The sequence below is a fragment of the Myotis brandtii genome, unplaced genomic scaffold, assembly GCF_000412655.1.
Source record: "Myotis brandtii unplaced genomic scaffold, ASM41265v1 scaffold288, whole genome shotgun sequence".
NCBI lineage: Eukaryota > Metazoa > Chordata > Mammalia > Chiroptera > Vespertilionidae > Myotis > Myotis brandtii.
In genome coordinates, this window is record NW_005361006.1 from 190335 (window position 1) to 204643 (window position 14309).

The 14309-nt window shown below is 36.1% G+C and overlaps 1 protein-coding gene across 1 annotated transcript in view; it reads right to left on the reverse strand.

The window, feature by feature from the left end:
- The window catches only part of DPP10 (dipeptidyl-peptidase 10 (non-functional)), a 321640-nt gene that overhangs the window by 40236 nt on the left and 267095 nt on the right, over nucleotides 1-14309 (reverse strand). Inside the window, exons 11-14 of the mRNA XM_005869090.2 lie at nucleotides 11604-11695; nucleotides 11122-11169; nucleotides 7683-7804; nucleotides 6380-6427 (exon numbers count right to left, since the gene is read on the reverse strand). Coding sequence (XP_005869152.1) covers nucleotides 6380-6427; nucleotides 7683-7804; nucleotides 11122-11169; nucleotides 11604-11695 — 310 coding nt within the window. The remainder of the gene's footprint in view (nucleotides 1-6379; nucleotides 6428-7682; nucleotides 7805-11121; nucleotides 11170-11603; nucleotides 11696-14309) is intronic.

The following is a 14309-nucleotide window of genomic DNA, read 5'->3' on the forward strand; positions in this document are numbered from 1 at the left end:
GTATTTTCATTGTTACAAATTGAACATAATGAAAGCATAGTGATTAATCACAAAAACAATATGTAATTATATATGTGTTTTCCATGTGTTTTCCGATGGTCTTAGGCAACCCCTGTGAAAGGATCATTCGACCCCTAAAGGGGTTGCGACCCACAGGAGGTTGAGAACTGCGTTATGCGGTTGGTAGTTACATAATGACCATTTGCATATTACATCTTTATTATATAGGATTTCCTTCCCACAACTTACTTTGTGTTAATTTGCTCTTTTTTTTCTAATTTCTTAAGGTGGAGGCTCAGATGATTGATTTTAAAGTTTTTCTTTCTTATAAACTAACAACTTAGAGGCACGCATTTCTTTCCAATCACAATGTTAGGTAGCCCCAAATTTGGATTAGTTGTGTTTTTATTTTCATTTGGCTCAAAATATTTTTAAATTATTTTTCTCAGTTCTACTTTAATCATGCTGTTTTGTCCTCTGTGAATAGTTTATTCCCCTTAGTATAATGCCCTTAGGGAACCCGCACATTATTGCCTATAAGCCCTATCCATGCTCTTTATCAATTATTTAGAAATGCATTCTCAGCTTCTTGATTCTTTATTTTGGCTTCGCTTTTATTATTCTAGTTTGAGGTTTTTTATCGTTTTTTTTTGTTGTTTTTTTTTTTCATCTGCATTTTAAACATTTTGCTCTACTCTCTTTAGGTTTACTTTCTTCTAAAGAAAACTCCAGAGTCATTCTTGGCTTTGTTATTATGGATGTAATGTGTGGATATAATGTGTTTGTATTTTTGATGATTTAAGTTTTTCTTTTTGTCTGTTTTTTTCCCCGCTTCATCGCTGTTTTTCTATTGGGATTTATCCTGCTTAAGGTTGTTGAGCATTTTATACTTTTCATTAAATTTGGATTTGGCCACAGTTTCATCAGGTATTTTTTCATGCTTCCCCTTTCTGACTCCAATTTAAAATAGAAATTAACTTAGGCTCTGTTCATTTCTTTCATTTGTTATTTTTTTTCCTCTGTGACTGAAAGTGGCCTCTGATAATGTCTCAAATTCACTGATCTTTTCTCTTGCAGGGTTTAATTTGATTTTAGTACTTTGCAGTGAAGTGTTTTCCAGATATTTTAACTTTAGAATGTTCCTTTAAATCATATATTCTATTGAAAGGAGTTTTTAGGAGTGAAATAAGCAGGTTTAGGAAATTTTAGGAATTAAGGGGTCCATGGAAAAAGCACAGGGCTACAGAGCAGCAGAGGGTACATTTCCATAAGATAAGGGAGCTGAGAGCAGCAGAAGGTGTACATTTACAGAATAAAGGAAAGGAAGCCCCTCACTCAGAGAGAGAGGAAGAAAGCCCAGAGGGAATAGGAGAACAATACGGGAGAAGAAGGAGGGAACCTCAAGTCCTTCAGATGAGGTTTGTGATCTAGAGTTGCGATAGTAACCAATCTAAGGGGGATAGTGACCAATCAGAGGGATATCAAGAGCAAAAAGAACTGTAGCCTTTATGAACTATGGAAAACAGGGACTCAGTGGGACTCTCCCCTCTCCACGTGGGAGTCTGTGGTTGTTTCTCAATAAATTTCCACCTTTGCTATACCACATTTTGTCCGTGGTTTCATTCTTCGACTCCACCTGACAAGAGCCCAGGAACTATCCTGCCTAGAGGAACACCATGTGTTCCAGTACAATTTTCCCATATTACTATTTTTCTCACTATGTTAACTCTTTCTTGATATTTTTAAACATATGTATAATAGCAGATTGATTGAATTTTCCCTGGTTCCATTATCTCTGACATTTCTGAATCCATTTCTATTCACTGGCCAGTTTTCCTAGTTGTGAGTCATATATTCTGGCTTCCTCACATAGCCAGGAATGTTTGATTAGATTCTGACCTTTCTGATGTTAACATTGAGTTATGTATTTTGCTCTGTTCTTTGAAAAATCATTGGGCTTTGTTCTTTCTGGCAGATGTTTTAGGCTCTTTGCCGGTCAGGTGTATTATTCCAAATAATCTTATTCAGTGTAGGTTTAAGTGACCTTTGCTATGTGGATGGTTTGGTTCTACTGCTAAAGCCAGCTTCTTCTGGGATCTCTAAGGTTACAGTATCCTGCCTGGTTGGAAGTAGGACATATTCCAGCACCGTGTGAGCTCTGAACGCCCAGGTTCAGAGAGCGTCTTCCTCTGCATGCTTTCAGGCATTCTCAGCAGCAGACTCAGGAGAACCCTGCAGCCCTAAGCATGTAGCTAAGGTCCCTTCTCCCTGGCTCTTCTTCCTCTCCTGTGTGTTTTCACCTTCCCAATTACTAAAAGCTTCAACCTTTCTCAACTTCAATTTCTATCTACATTCTTACTCTCCTATAGCATACTGATAATTTCTCATGGTTTTTCTTTACTATCAAATATCAATAGAAAAAATAAACCTAATTACATGTCAACTAATTGCATGAGTACAGGAGCAGTTGAGACATTTTCACTCTAAATCAAAGGACATTATTTATTCATAAAATAAAATTCATTCGTGATCACAGGAAAATAAATTATATTTAGGAAAAATATAGAGAAACTTTTAAAGCCATTTTCAAAATATTAAGAGCAGAGAGCATTTTTATGACAAATTCAGAAAATATGCTTAATACACATTTTTTGTAAAACATTGTGAAGAGAAAGAAGTGTTAAGACAACTTTAAGTGCAGGATTGAGGAGAAAAGAGAAGACAATGAGAACAGAAAATTGCGAAGGAGAAAGAAAGGACATATGGAAAAGTAGAAGCATGAAGTGCAATGAGAAGAAAGAGATGGAATAGGAAGAAAGGAAAAACAAAGGAGAGACAAAAATGCATGTAAAAGAAAAGAATCATACATGCAAAGTAAAGAAGGAAGATAATCTATTTAAAAAGGAAAGAGGACAATAGTAATGTGAAGCAAAAGGACTTTTGAAATATTAACATAAAAATTTACACATTTATACCTTGTCTCAAGTCACTGAGCATTTTAATGAAGGGCTTCTTTTCATCATAATCCTATATAATAAAAGCCTAATATGCAAATTGACTGAACGGCAGAATGACTGCTTGGTGGAGGGCAGGGGCAGTGAGCAGGCGATGCCAGGCCAGCCAAGGCGGTTGCCAGCGGGCAGAGGGAGGGGATGGCAATCAGGTGGGAGCGACAACCGGGGGCGGTGGAGGGGCGATGGGGGGGGCGGAGCCAGTTGCCTCCCACAGAGGAAGCCAGACTAAGCCATCAGTTGGACATCCCCCGAGAGCTAATGAACTGTGAGAGGGCGCAGGCTGGGCTAAGGGACGCCATCCCGAGTGCATGAATTTTTGTGCACTGGGCCTCTAACATATATATATTCATTCATTGTAAAGCATTAAGAGAACACTCAAGAAGAAAGAGTAAATAAATAAATAAATAAATAAATAAATAAATATCACCTGGAAGGCTGCCAGGTAAATGCAAGAATTTTATTTAGCATTTGCAAATATTTTCAAATATTTTCTTCCTGAGATCTTCTATTCATTTTCAAATAGTTTTGTTCAAGTGGCATAAACATTTGGACTCCTTAATCACTTAGAAATGTAACTTAAACATTCTTAAAGAGTCCTGGCAGGTTTGGCTCAGTGGATAGAGTGTTGGCCTATAGACTTAAGGGTCAGGGTTTGATTTCAGTCAGGACACATGCCTGCATTGCGCATAGCAGTTAGACATTTATATAACTTACAAAAGTGTTTCCTCAATAATTCTGGTACCCCCATGACACCATGCATAGTTATTACAGCACAGGGAATATTCCCTATGCTCTACATTCTGGGACTCCTTTGTAACTATCAATTTTCTTCTTCCTCCCTTCATCTTTTTCACCCAGCCCCCCAACTCCCCTCCCAACATGCTTTTTATCCTAGTGGGAAACTAATGGCAACTCTATTAGAATAATTTTATAAAATGTTAATAAAAGACTATTTACAAATATGTGGACAATGGGCTGAGGATCACAAGAACTAGTACAATGACCCAGGGCTGGTACGACAGTAGCTAGGTCTGCAGATCAAGGGGAGAGAGCAGTTATTTGAAGATGTTTGCATGAAAGTTCCACAGTGACCTCTAGCCAGGAGTTGTAGCAACCTGGACGACTCCACAGGGATAAGGCTGGAGGAATAGCTACGCCAGAATCATTTTCTCCTACCATATGATCTCACTAATATGTGGAATCTAACAAACAAAATAAACTGACAAACAAAATGGAAGCATGGATTCACGGGACAGACTGACCAGCGCCCAAGGGGAGGTGGGTGAGGTTGACTGGATGAAGAAGGCGAAGGGATTAGCTAAAGAACATCTATGCATACCTCATGGAAAAGGACAATAATGTGGTGAAGGCCAAGGGGTGGGGAGGTGGGGGTGGGTGGAGTGAGCAAAGAGGGGAAAAAGGTGGGACACCTGCAATATGTCAACATGAAACAATTTAATAATTTTTTAAAATCACTTTCTCCTTTCTTCAGCCACCTACATGATTCACTTCACTTTAGCTGAATTCAATTGGCATCCAAGTTACAATAGAACCTAAGTCATTCATACACACTATTTCTGGGATAGAGACCAGGGGAGAGCAAAGCAGAGTTAAGAGTGGTCTGGAAGGAAAAATGGAAGATATTCAGCACACTAACGCATATTCCATTAAGGTTTATTTATAAATTCTTCTCTTTTGCTATTTATATATACTTTTCCACTATCATCAATAGCCCTGTTATAATTTTCTCTAGAGTTATTAACTATTAAAAAGAAAAAAAACTGAATAAATAGATATAAAAGACTTAAGGCTTATAATTTTTATGATTTATTAAAAATATTTGCTATAATTTATATTTTTACCAGGAAGTTAAGAGATTCTTCATTATATCCTCATTAGCAATGCAAATTTTTGATGTTATTAATTTGTTAGAAAAAATTACACAGCAGCATTTTACTTTGCATTTCTTTGGTAACTATGGGTTTAAAGGTTTTCTATGTTTATTAAAAAATTTCATTTTTTTTAAAATTTCAATTTTCTTTTTATGCCATGTTCTACTTCATGTGGACCCAAAATGAGTTATTAATGCCACAGTAGTGTAACAAAGACTAACCAGAAGATTTATTTTGTTACAGTTGAATGTACATTTCATCTTAATAATTGTCTTTTGAAGGGAAATTTAATCACCAGACCATGTTCACAGCCCCTTTTTATTTTTCATGACTAGTACAAAAGGTCTTCCTCTGTTCTCTAAAATTGACATTTATAATTCAACATTGCATTTTTTATGCCTTCATCTTCTTTAAGTCTAGGCATTTCAGTAAAACTCCTACTTAATATATAAGTATGTGAGGTGAGAGACAAAACACAATCGAACAAGGTGTCATCATGTAGTAGTGATTACAAACCCTGTGCTGGAGTCAGACTATCACATTTGATTCCTGGCTCTGGCACCTACTAGTATGACTCTAGCCAAGTTATTTAACCTCTCTGACTCAATTTCCTCTTCTGTAAAATAGAGTAATAACATTAACTATTACAAGAGGTGTTCTGAGGGTTAAATAAAATAATAAATATCAGCCTAATTTGTTAGATTATAGTATCCTACAGTAAATTATTAGAGCATAAGATTATTGATTAAATAAAAATGTTAAACTGGGAGAAGGTAAATAAATATGGAAAAAAGTAAGAAGAATGGGTGGCAGACAGCAATCTGGCTATTCATTTTTAAGATTAGCTCAACCATGGATTTACTTGAGCACTCTACTTTAAGTTCTTAAACATATTGCCCTTGTCTTACCAGCAATGTACATCCAGCCTCTGTCATATGGCTTGCTAAATTACGTGCTCACTCAATAAATGATGAACAGTTGAATAAATATATTAAACAATAAATGAATATATATAAAACTAGAAATCCATGAATATATGGAACAAATAGAATAAAAATATAAAATAATATGTTTTTATTAATTTTCCCAGAAGTACCAGTACAAAAAATGTGTTGCTCTAGAGGAATAATTTATATGAGGCCAAGAAAAATGAACCCAGAGTACAAAGGGGATAGTAGAATGAAATACTATACTTAAAGGAGCCTCATCAACCCCTCTCATTTAATATAGACACAGTAGACACCCTATTTCAGGCATATAAGATCCAACTCCAGTTGCAACATGGCTCAATCCACTTGCCTTACTGTTTCCTTTACATACACAGGTCTAGTTGATGGTGCCTACACAGCTTTCCCCATGCTTGGAACTCTTCTGAAGAAGGTTCTAAAGAGTATGGCACTCAGAATGAATAATATAATACCTAAGACCAGCACCAACCATGACTATTTTGTATTGCTGTGTTCATGTACTTACTTGCTGGGTTGTCCGTGCTATGTAGGCTGACCATTGGGACCCCTGGACCTGGGTTTAAAAAATATATGTATAAACATTTTAAAGAAATTTAAGTAATAATTACTGACAAGGCTACATAGTGAAACAGAAACAAGTCCACTAGATTTCATTACTTTCTATGGATATTTTATTCAGAAAATAAGAACATAGGGTGAAATAAACTATTTGTATAGGTTAATTTTAAGATTCCCCCTTATCCAAAATGCCCCATGCATCCATATTTCTATGGTTTTAAGCCAATATTATGCGCCTTGCTCTCTCTTTCTCTAGTCTTTTATAGATTAGTCACAGATATTCAGAAAGCTGGTTCATGACCCTTGACCTCTCCATCATCTGCTCAAGCAAGATTAAATTCTATTTACCCAGTCAGCCAAGAAAGAAAGGCCTATTAGAATTATTTCATCCCCAAGATAAATAAAAATTAGAGCTGATTATATACTAATTTTTAAAATATGTTAACTGGAATCACTAATTATTTCAAATATACTAGTTAATTCAGGTGTAACCATAAGAAACTTCTATGATTCGATAGAGATGAATTAGGAAACTCTATCTAGAGGTCTAATGGTTTTTCCCTGGTGACATCAAACAAGTACTTTTCTTTTTTGATTACTTCATTTCAGACATCAAGAGTAAAATTAATTTAAATGAGTAAGTGTTGGTTCATTCCTCATGTTGTCTTAAAACAGGACAGCCTAGGTACCAGCTGAACCAGTAGCACTCAATTGATAATACTATAGTATAGGAGGACATGTCTCCCATTTCAACTCTGGGAAATACAGTGTCCTCTTAAAGGGACAATGATTTCTATCAATATAACCTAGCGATATCATGACCCTATCAAAAACTATACTAACTACAGGTAGAATAAATAATTGGGGTGAGTGTAATTTGTCAGAATTGAAAGGGACCAGACCCAGAGAATTAAATTTCTGTATATCTTAAATATTTTAACAACTTAGCCATTATTTTAATGACTATTGTTTTTCTAAATATAGCTAAATTACTTTATTATTGTGGCATGACTTTTTTTAATTGTTCATGTTTAAATAGTCCTTTCTGATTGTGTGTATTTACTCTCCAATCCTATTTCTAAATGAAGTTTATGAATATAATTTGTGTCACAGTAAATCCATAATTTATAACTTAAAAACATATATTAAGAAAAAGTCATATAACTAGAGAATAATAGTTATTAATGATAGTAATAGATGCTGGCCATATAAAATCAATAAAATAAACTGTATCAGAAATAATCTGTTACCTTTACAGAGTAATAAGAAATGTTGATTCATGGGACTAAAACTGGCATCAAAATATGTGCATTGTTCTTTCATAAAATTACATGAAATGCATTGACGATTCAATAATCCTTCGGTAGATGCACTGGGGGGAAAAACACACGTTAGAAATGCTACCATTCCAGGTACTTGATTGTGTGGCCTCTATATTTTAACGTCAACATTAACAGAGGAGCTCCAGCATTACTTACATTGAGGTTCCTTATAAATTATGACTTGCCATACAAATGGAAAGTCAATTTCCATTCCTAATGTTAACACGTGGACATTTTTCTTCTCTATAACAAAATTAAAACTATGTACACCTGTATGTATGTATGTATGCTTATAAATAAAGAAACTGATTTCCACAGAACTCAATAAGACTTATTCTTAACTGCATTTCTCTATAGGTATTTCTTTGTAAAGTCTTAAAAGTAATTGCCCATAAAGACTAACATAAAGTCATCAATAAACGTTAACTGAAAGAACTAATAAATGTTTTCACATATCATACACAAAAAATCAAGCTCATTATTTATTCAATTTGACACTCTAATAATTGGAATTTAATATTAGCGTGAAATTTTTTCCCACTAAGTATGTGCCATGAAATTTTTGGTAAAGAAAGTTATTTTCATATCTATATCTATATCTATATCTATATCGATATCTATATCTATATCTATATATTTAAAAGTCATACATATTTTGCAACATCAGGGGATAAGTAAAAAGAAAAATCAATCATCTTTTTTATATTACAAATAGTGGTGCTTAAGGTCAGAGGGGTTGAGCTATATCTTCAAGGTTAAATTTCATATCTAGAATAATTTATTTTTTAAATAGAGATGAATCATAAATTATCTATGCCAGTGATGGCAAACCTATGAGACTCATTTTTTTTGGTTGATTTTTCTTTGTTAAATGGCATTTAAATATATAAAATAATTATCAAAAATATAAGTCTTTGTTTTACTATGGTTGCAAATATCAAAAAATTTCTATATGTGACACGGCACCAGAGTTAAGTTAGGGTTTTTCAAAATGCTGGCACGCCGAGCTCAAAAGGTTCTCCATCACTGATCCATGCTAATAGGTAAAACACTGTTGATAATACATTTAATAAAATTTGATTTGACAAAAAATTCAATTTTATTTTGAAACAAAACATGATTTGGGCTATGCAGTTGGAAATGAATCATGGTCATGCTGCTTTTGATGTGCAATATACTGCAGGCATGGGGCTGGGGCAGGGACAGGGTGTTGATGTGGCATCAGAAGCACAGAAGCAATCAAGTACAGTTCACAGAGTCACGTTTCATAGCTGAAGCATCCTGAGCTCATCATAATCCAAACATTCCTTTACTAGTAAAGGTGATTAATATACACTAGGCACTTAAACACAGTAGCCAGTTTCACCTTATGATATATATATGTGTGTATGTATATATATATACATACACACACACACACACATACATATCATGACATTTGCATTTTAACCATTTTTAAGTGTATATTTCAATGTCATTAATTACATTCACAATGTTGTGCAACCATCACTACAGAGAGATTAAAAATGTGTACTATTCTCACTCAGGTATTTAGTGACATAACTAGAATTTAAAACCTTTACTCTCAACTCCATATAACTTTTCAGATCCAAGTTCCCGAGAGGTTTATGTTGGTATTTTCTCATAATTTAGACTCTGAAATTATTGAAATAAGAAATGCAAATTGTAAGATCAAATGGTAACACTGAATCTGGTAGCAGTGCTGGTTCTGCAGAGGTGTCTAATCCCATAAATTGTCAGCCAATGAGTATTTTTATGGCCTGGACAAGACATTGATTGAGTTTTCTGGATTAAACACTAACATTATCTTACAGTCAAGCCAACTGGCATTTGATGAGCTGTTTAAGGGGAAATTTATTGGTACTACATTTTCTTTATAGCACAGCGTGCTATGCTAGCACCAGTCACAGAGAGATTGACTCTTCTGCCTCAGTCACTACAGAGATAAGTCAAGCACACAAATCTAAAAAGTCATTGTGATTCAAATCACATTTTAGGCTAATAATGGGAAGAGGAATGGAGGGAATTCCATTGGCTCAACCTGGCCAAGTCTAATCTTCTGAAACTAATTTTTCCTTTAGGACTTTTATAAAATGGGAAAATAAAATACTTGTCAAGTATTTCCACATCTTAAAGGATTGTTCATGACTGCCAATACCAATCATAGTACAAGTTTCAAGGAAGATAAGCTTCAGGTAATCAAAAAAAAAAAAAAAGAAAAAAGAAAAGAAAAGTGACCAGTACTTTATTGAAGACATCTGAACCAAAGTTAGAATCAGTGTCTTTAAATAAACAGTTAACTGTTCTTCCTTTGAAAGTCATTAGGATTGAGACTATGGCTTCTAGACTCTAAGAGAAAAGACAAAGGATATGAAAATGACATATTGGAAGGGGTGATAGAAAGGCAAGGCTTGCTTCAGATAAAAGCAATATGTGCATAAATGAGAGCATATGGGTGAAATAGAGGGAGTTAGAGCACTATAAACCTGTATTTTTACCCTCAAAGGAAAGTCTAGGCTACTTGGTAAGAGTCAGTGGCGACACTTCTTCAAACATGATGAATTTCCACTGAGAAAATGCCATGGCAGTTTTGACACTTTAAAACTGTGAAATGGAAATTAGAAAGTATATATAAAGTCTAGAATTAATAATTTGCTTGCCAGACAAAAATAGCAGTCATTCTTGTGAGGTCCTGCTGAAAGCTTTCTGAGTGAAGAGGCATTTCGATACTACATGGGTATGACCTTAAGCCCCTTTTATGAATAGAGCTTTCGACTTGGGAAAATTGGCAGATGGAAATATGCCCCATCCATTGCTTTATGTTGGTAAACAACAAGCAGTACTGGCTTAAATAACCTTAATGGATTGTGCACACTATGTGGGGGGGGGGGGGGGGGAGAGAAACTTGCACTGGATCCAGTCTATAAGTGCTCACAATGCTTTCTTTTGTTCAGAAATAAGCTGCATGTGTATAATATTAACACACTGAAAATGCAAAATGAGGCTTAGTAGAAGAAAGACCAGTGGTGAAATATGTGAATGCCTGTGATGATGGTGGTTAAGAGAACCTAGCCTCAGAAAAAAAACTATTTTGAGACTGTAGAAGCAGGTGAGAAAAAAAATAAAGGAGCAGCAATATTGTCTGCACTCCGGTTCTAACGGTTCTAACCTTGAGGATCATAAAGGTCAGGGCTGAGGGACTGGACCAAGAGTGTGAAGGCCATGCAGAGTTGGCTCTCCCCAAGCCACGTCCAAAAAAACCTCCAGAATTTTTCATCCCCTCATTAAGCTGTATAATGGACACGGAGAAATCAACCTGTATAGAGAGAGATCCTACACTGCTTACCTGTACAGCTGCCTCCCTCTGGGGGAAGACTCCGTGCTCAGAAAGTAACTGCCCAGGAAAGAAAACAGCACAAGCATCAGGCACAAATCAACATTTTTACACTGTCCAGAATATAGAAGAGCTTTTTTGTTATTAACCACAGAACTTTGATACAGGACTTTGATCCATTTGGGAAATATATACTTTTTCTTAAAATATTATCACACTTTTTATGATCTCTCTCAATCTCTCTGCGTATGAGTGTGTGTATGTGTGTATGTGTGTGTGTGTGTGTGTGTGTGTGTGTGTGTGTGTGTGTGTGTGTAAGTGTCTATATAAGTGTCTCTTCAGGTGATGGATAGAGAGAGTCTTTAAAGAAAAGGTTGCTACATGGCCAAGTTGTTTGGACTAGCACCACAGTTGGCAAAACATAAATCTGGCAGAAAATACTGCAGTTGACAACTCTGACTTCTAACCTGACTACAGAACCAAAACATGCTCACATTTTTTGAGTAGTTTCATCGTATGCCAAGATCTTTATCACTTCCCAGTTTCCTGACGTTAGATGCCGCATGGTTATTTGCTCACTTTTACTCTGCAAACAAATACAAAAGATTAATTTTTTTTTTTTTTAAGATTTAAAGAGCATCTCTCTGGTCAACAAAAAAGTCATAACTGCCTGTGTCACTTTTAATTCTTTAATTCTCACTAACATTCAGTTTCTCATTTACCACCGAACCAATGCACTCACATTTATATAAACATAGGCCCAAGGAGGGTAGTGCCTTTATTCTTGTGCTGCAGGAAAACCATTGAGAAGGTACCTCTAGCTGAGGATCCCCTGTGCATCCTCTGGTCATAGGCTGTCATCTTGGCTTTTGGGACAGACATAGGACTTTGATAAGTCTCAACTAAATGATTGACAGCTGTGAGGTATGGACAGCTTTAAATAAAACATTTCAGGACAAACTTTATTCCAAGTAAATACTAAGGGTTGTATACTTTTGACCTTCACACCTTGTGCTATTTTAAATCAATAATTTATTTCTGAGAATAACCCAGGTTGATGCTAATAGCCATAGTTTACTTTCATTGTTACATGGTATTTTATTTTCTATTTACATAGCATAATTTATTTGTTGCCTTTTTTTTTACAGTTGAGTGTTTCCAAATTTTTGCTTTTTAAAACAAGTTGCCTAAAACAGTTTTGTTAATGTCTCCTGATGGCCATAGCAGGGCTTTCTTGAGACAAACAACAAGAAATGGGATTGCCTAGGCAGAGGATATAATTAACGTCTTCTGCTCAACTAGCTAGTGACGAAATACTTTCCAAAGTTAGAGTCCACCAGCAATACAAGTTTCTGCTGCTCCACATCATTCTCACTTCTGCACCAACAGTTCATTTCATCAGGCTATTTTTTTTCAAACTAATGAGTATGAAATTGTAACTCATTTGTTTTGTTTTTATTGAGCAAATATTCAGACCTACAGAAGGTTGAATGAATAGTAGATGAGTACTCATACAATCCTTACCTAGATTTACCAGAAGTTAACTTTTGAATACATGCCCTCACTTCTTTTTGTTTGTTTGTTTGCTGAATCATTTGGTGGTAATACATATCAGGCTATTTCAGCTCTAAATACTTTAATATACATCTCTCAAGATTAAAAATACTTTCTAATATAAGCAAATTGCATATCACACCCATGAATATTCACATTTGTATAACCTAAATACATGTCCTATACTCTAATTTTCATAACTGATCCAAGCAACCCAAGTAACTTTATAGATATAAGATATATATATGCAAAAAAAACTTTCTATGTGTTGGTACAAATCTGTATTTGACATTTCCCTAAATTGTCTATTTCTTATTCTAAACATCTAGCTGTTTATGGTCAACAAAAAGCATATGACATCTTAACTTTTTATATACTTTCTGTTGCACTATAACACATTACAAGCATTTGTTGAATAAAAATATAAATGCAAAGACGAAACAGAATTTCTGAGACTTGAGACAGGCACTTCCCAAAGGGACAGGAATTTTGAAAATCACATATTTTATTGCCAAATTCTTAGAGGACAACTTCCCACTGATGGTTCACCTTAGTCATTTCCAGATCCTATTTAGAATGATGCAATGTCAGGACACTAACATTTCAAGGTGTTACTTCACATTTTGTACCCAAATTCAAGATAAAAAATATCTCAAAACATTAAAAAGTAAAACTTTGCTCGATATGTGTACTTACCTGGAGATGCTTTCGGTTCACAGATTTCTTGGTTGATTATATTTTCTGTTTTTCAGAGAATGTGTGTGTATGTTTTAAACACAGACAAGGGTCCACATTAAAAGTGATCATGAGAAAATATTCAATGCTTTGAAAAATGCCGGAACCCAAAGTTTTCAAGAATAAACTGTGCATTATTCACTTCAGTCATGCATCTAGAATCAAATTAGGATGCTTCTAAGTCTAGACCAAAAGAACTCTTGCTGAAAGCCATTATAATGGCCACACAACCTTTGGATTTTACTTCAAACATACTAGTACGTAACTTCCCTGCTCACTTTCTCTCTACTAGGGCAAATCTGGGCTGAGGAATAAGTCTGAATAACATTTCACATATAATGGCACAGAATATCTTTTATAGTTATACTCGAGGCCCGGTGTACAAAAATTTGTGCACTCGGGGGGGGAGGGGGTCCCTCAGCCCGGCCTGTGCCCTCTCACAGTCTGGGACCCCTCGGGGGATGACCACCTGCTGGCTTAGGCCCGACCCCCGGGGAATGGGCCTAAGCTGGCAATCAGACATCCCTCTGGCAGCCCGGGAGCCCTCGGAGGAATTCCACTTGCCAGCGGGGCGCAGGCCTAAGCTGCAGTCGGACATCCTTAGTGCTGCTGAGGAGGCAGGAGAGGCTCCCACCACCACTGCTGTACTGGCAGCCGTCAGCCTGGCTTGTGGCTGAGCAGAGCTCCCCCTGCAGATGCTCCTGCATTGAGCGTCTGCCCCCTGGTGGTCAGTGTGTGTCATAGTGACCAGTGATTCCCAGTAGTTTTGTTGTTAGGGTCAGTTTGCATATCACCCTTTTTTTACATAGGATAGAGGCCTGGTGCATGGGTGGGGGCTGGCTGGTTTGCCCTGAAGGGTGTCCCAGATCAGGGTGGGGGTCCCGCTTGGGTGCCTGGCTAGCCTGGTTGAG